Source organism: Cynocephalus volans, chromosome 1 (assembly GCF_027409185.1).
Source record: "Cynocephalus volans isolate mCynVol1 chromosome 1, mCynVol1.pri, whole genome shotgun sequence".
Classification (NCBI taxonomy): domain Eukaryota; kingdom Metazoa; phylum Chordata; class Mammalia; order Dermoptera; family Cynocephalidae; genus Cynocephalus; species Cynocephalus volans.
This window is the reverse complement of record NC_084460.1, coordinates 105,725,918-105,728,596: the sequence shown is the minus strand read 5'-3', so window position 1 is coordinate 105,728,596 and position 2,679 is coordinate 105,725,918. Positions and strand designations below refer to the sequence as shown.

The 2,679-nt window shown below is 55.3% G+C and overlaps 1 protein-coding gene across 1 annotated transcript; it reads right to left on the bottom strand.

Moving 5' to 3' along the window:
• Window positions 1-814: 814 nt before the first annotated feature.
• Window positions 815-1,789, bottom strand: SOX2 (SRY-box transcription factor 2). The gene has a single exon (XM_063077315.1). The coding sequence runs from the start codon at window positions 1,781-1,783 to the stop codon at window positions 815-817; it is 969 nt and encodes a 322-aa protein (XP_062933385.1). The 5' UTR covers window positions 1,784-1,789.
• Between the last annotated feature and the right edge of the window lie 890 nt (window positions 1,790-2,679).

Here is a 2,679-nt window from a genome sequence, read left to right as displayed (position 1 = left end):
AGCTACTATAAATTACCAGCGATGTCAACCTGCGTGGCCATTTTTGCTTTTAACAGTAAGTTAAAAAATTTAGTACAATCTAAAACTTTTGCCCTTTTAAACAAGACCGCATATTTTTTGCCAGTACTTATTCTATTCTTCCCTTTTGTACAATTTTTAAACAATTAAAATGCCCAAATCTGAATAATTTTCTTTCCACGTTACCAACTGTCCTAAATTTTAGCTGCAGAATCAAAATTCAACAAGAAGCCTCTCCTTGAAAAATATTGGCAAAATTCTCAGCTTATAAACAATGGACATTTTGATTGCCATGTTTATCTCGATAAATACTGTACAAAAGTTGCTTGCAAATATTAAAACATTTTTTTCGTCGCTTGGAGACTAGCTCTAAATATTACTGGTAAAGACTTTTGCAAACTTCCTGCAAAGCTCCTACCGTACCACTAGAACTTTTAAAAAGTTTTGCGTAGTTTTCTTTCCTCCAGATCTATACAAGGTCCATTCCCCCGCCCTCCCCACCCCCCTGGATTTTCTCTGTACAAAAATAGTCCCCCAAAAAGAAGTCCAGGATCTCTCATAAAAGTTTTCTTGTCGGCATCGCGGTTTTTGCGTAAGTGTGGGTGGGACTGGTGTTCTTTCTCTTTTGCAGCTGTCATTTGCTGTGGGCGATGGCATTTTTTTTTTTTTTTTTTTTCCCTTTATAAGCGTACCGGATTTTTCTCCATGCTGTTTCTTACTCTCCTTTATCGGACCCCTCCCATTTTCCTCGTTTTTCTTTGAAAATTTCTCCTCCCTCCAGTTCGCTGTCCGGCCCTCACATGTGCGAGAGGGGCAGTGTGCCGTTAATGGCCGTGCCGGGCACCGGGCCGCTCTGGTAGTGCTGGGACATGTGAAGTCTGCTGGGGGCGGCAGGCTCCGGCACCTCGGCGCCGGGGAGGTACATGCTGATCATGTCCCGGAGGTCCCCGGCCTGGCAGGGCGCCCTGGAGTGGGAGGAAGAGGTAACCACAGGGGGGCTGGAACTGGCCTCGGACTTGACCACCGAACCCATGGAGCCAAGCGCCATGCCAGGGGTGCCTTGCTGCGAGTAGGACATGCTGTAGGTGGGCGAGCCGTTCATGTAGGTCTGCGAGCTGGTCATGGAGTTATACTGCAGGGCGCTGACATCGTAGCGGTGCATGGGCTGCATCTGCGCGGCGCCGTGCGCGTTGAGGCCCGGGTGCTGAGGGTAGCCCAGCTGGTCCTGCATCATGCTGTAGCTGCCGTTGCTCCAGCCGTTCATGTGCGCGTAGCTGTCCATGCGCTGGTTCACGCCCGCACCCAGGCCGGCGCCCACCCCGACCCCGCTCGCCATGCTGTTGCCGCCGGGGGCCAGCAGCCCGCCGGGCAGCGTGTACTTATCCTTCTTCATGAGCGTCTTGGTTTTCCGCCGGGGCCGGTATTTATAATCCGGGTGCTCTTTCATGTGCAGCGCTCGCAGCCGCTTGGCCTCGTCGATGAATGGCCGCTTCTCCGTCTCAGACAAAAGTTTCCACTCGGCGCCCAGGCGCTTGCTGATCTCCGAGTTGTGCATCTTGGGGTTCTCCTGGGCCATCTTGCGCCGCTGCCCGCGGGACCACACCATGAAGGCATTCATGGGCCTCTTGACGCGGTCCGGGCTGTTCTTCTGGTTGCCGCCCGCCGCCGCCGCGGTGGAGTTGCCGCCGCCGCCGCCGCCGCCGCCGCCCCCCGAAGTTTGCTGCGGGCCCGGCGGCTTCAGCTCCGTCTCCATCATGTTGTACATGCGGGCGCTGTGCGCGGGCCCGGCCCGCCGGCGACCGCCGACCCTCGGCCCGGCCGGGACTTTGGGGGGCCCGCGGGCGGGGGGAGAGGAGGAGGGAAGGCGGGCGGGGGTGTCGGGAGCTCAGGGCTCCGCGAGGAAAATCAGACGAAGAATAATTTGTGGGAGGGAAAAGAGAGAGGCAAACTGGAATCAGGATAAAAAAAAAAGCGCTTCCCTCCTCCTCCGGCCGATCCCGCCGCCGCCGATGAGTGTTATTATTTTTTGGAAAGGCTTAAGCCTGGGGCTCAAACTTCTCTCCCTTTCTCTCTCTCTCCTCTTCTTTTTCTCAGTCCTAGTCTTAAAGAGGCAGCAAACTACTTTCCCCCTTTTGCAAACACTCTCTTCTCTGCCTTGACAACTCCTGATACTTTTTTGAACAAGTTAATAGACAACCATCCATGTGACGGGGGCTGTCAGGGAATAAATGGGTTTCGAGCGACCAATCAGCGCGCGGCGGCTCCTCCACTCGAGCCCGGCCTCGCCGCCGGGTTTTGCATGAAATGGGGCGGGGCCTGCCGCGCCGCGGGCCGCGGGGGAGGGAGGGGGCGGCGGGGGAGGGAGGGGAGGGGAGGGGGAGGGGCTCCCGGAGCCAGCCTGCCAGCCACTGAGAAACCTTTGTATCCCCTCTCGCAGCAACAGGTCACACCACACGCCTTTTCGAAGGAAGTGGGTAAACAGCATTACCGCCGTGTTTTTTTGTTTTTTTCTTCTTTCCTTTAAACTTATTATTGATTAACTTTTTGGTGCAGGGTCCCGAAATGAGGAAGGGGCGAGGGAAGCGGCGAAGGCGTGGGGGTGGGGCAGGGCAGAGTGGGTGGTTCAGGGCGACTGCCCAACCAGTACTTCAGGAAACAGGC

What these genes read in the sequence shown, in the direction of transcription:
- SOX2 (XM_063077315.1), bottom strand. Translation starts at nt 1,783, where the DNA reads ATGTACAACATGATGGAGACGGAGCTGAAGCCGCCGGGCCCGCAGCAA.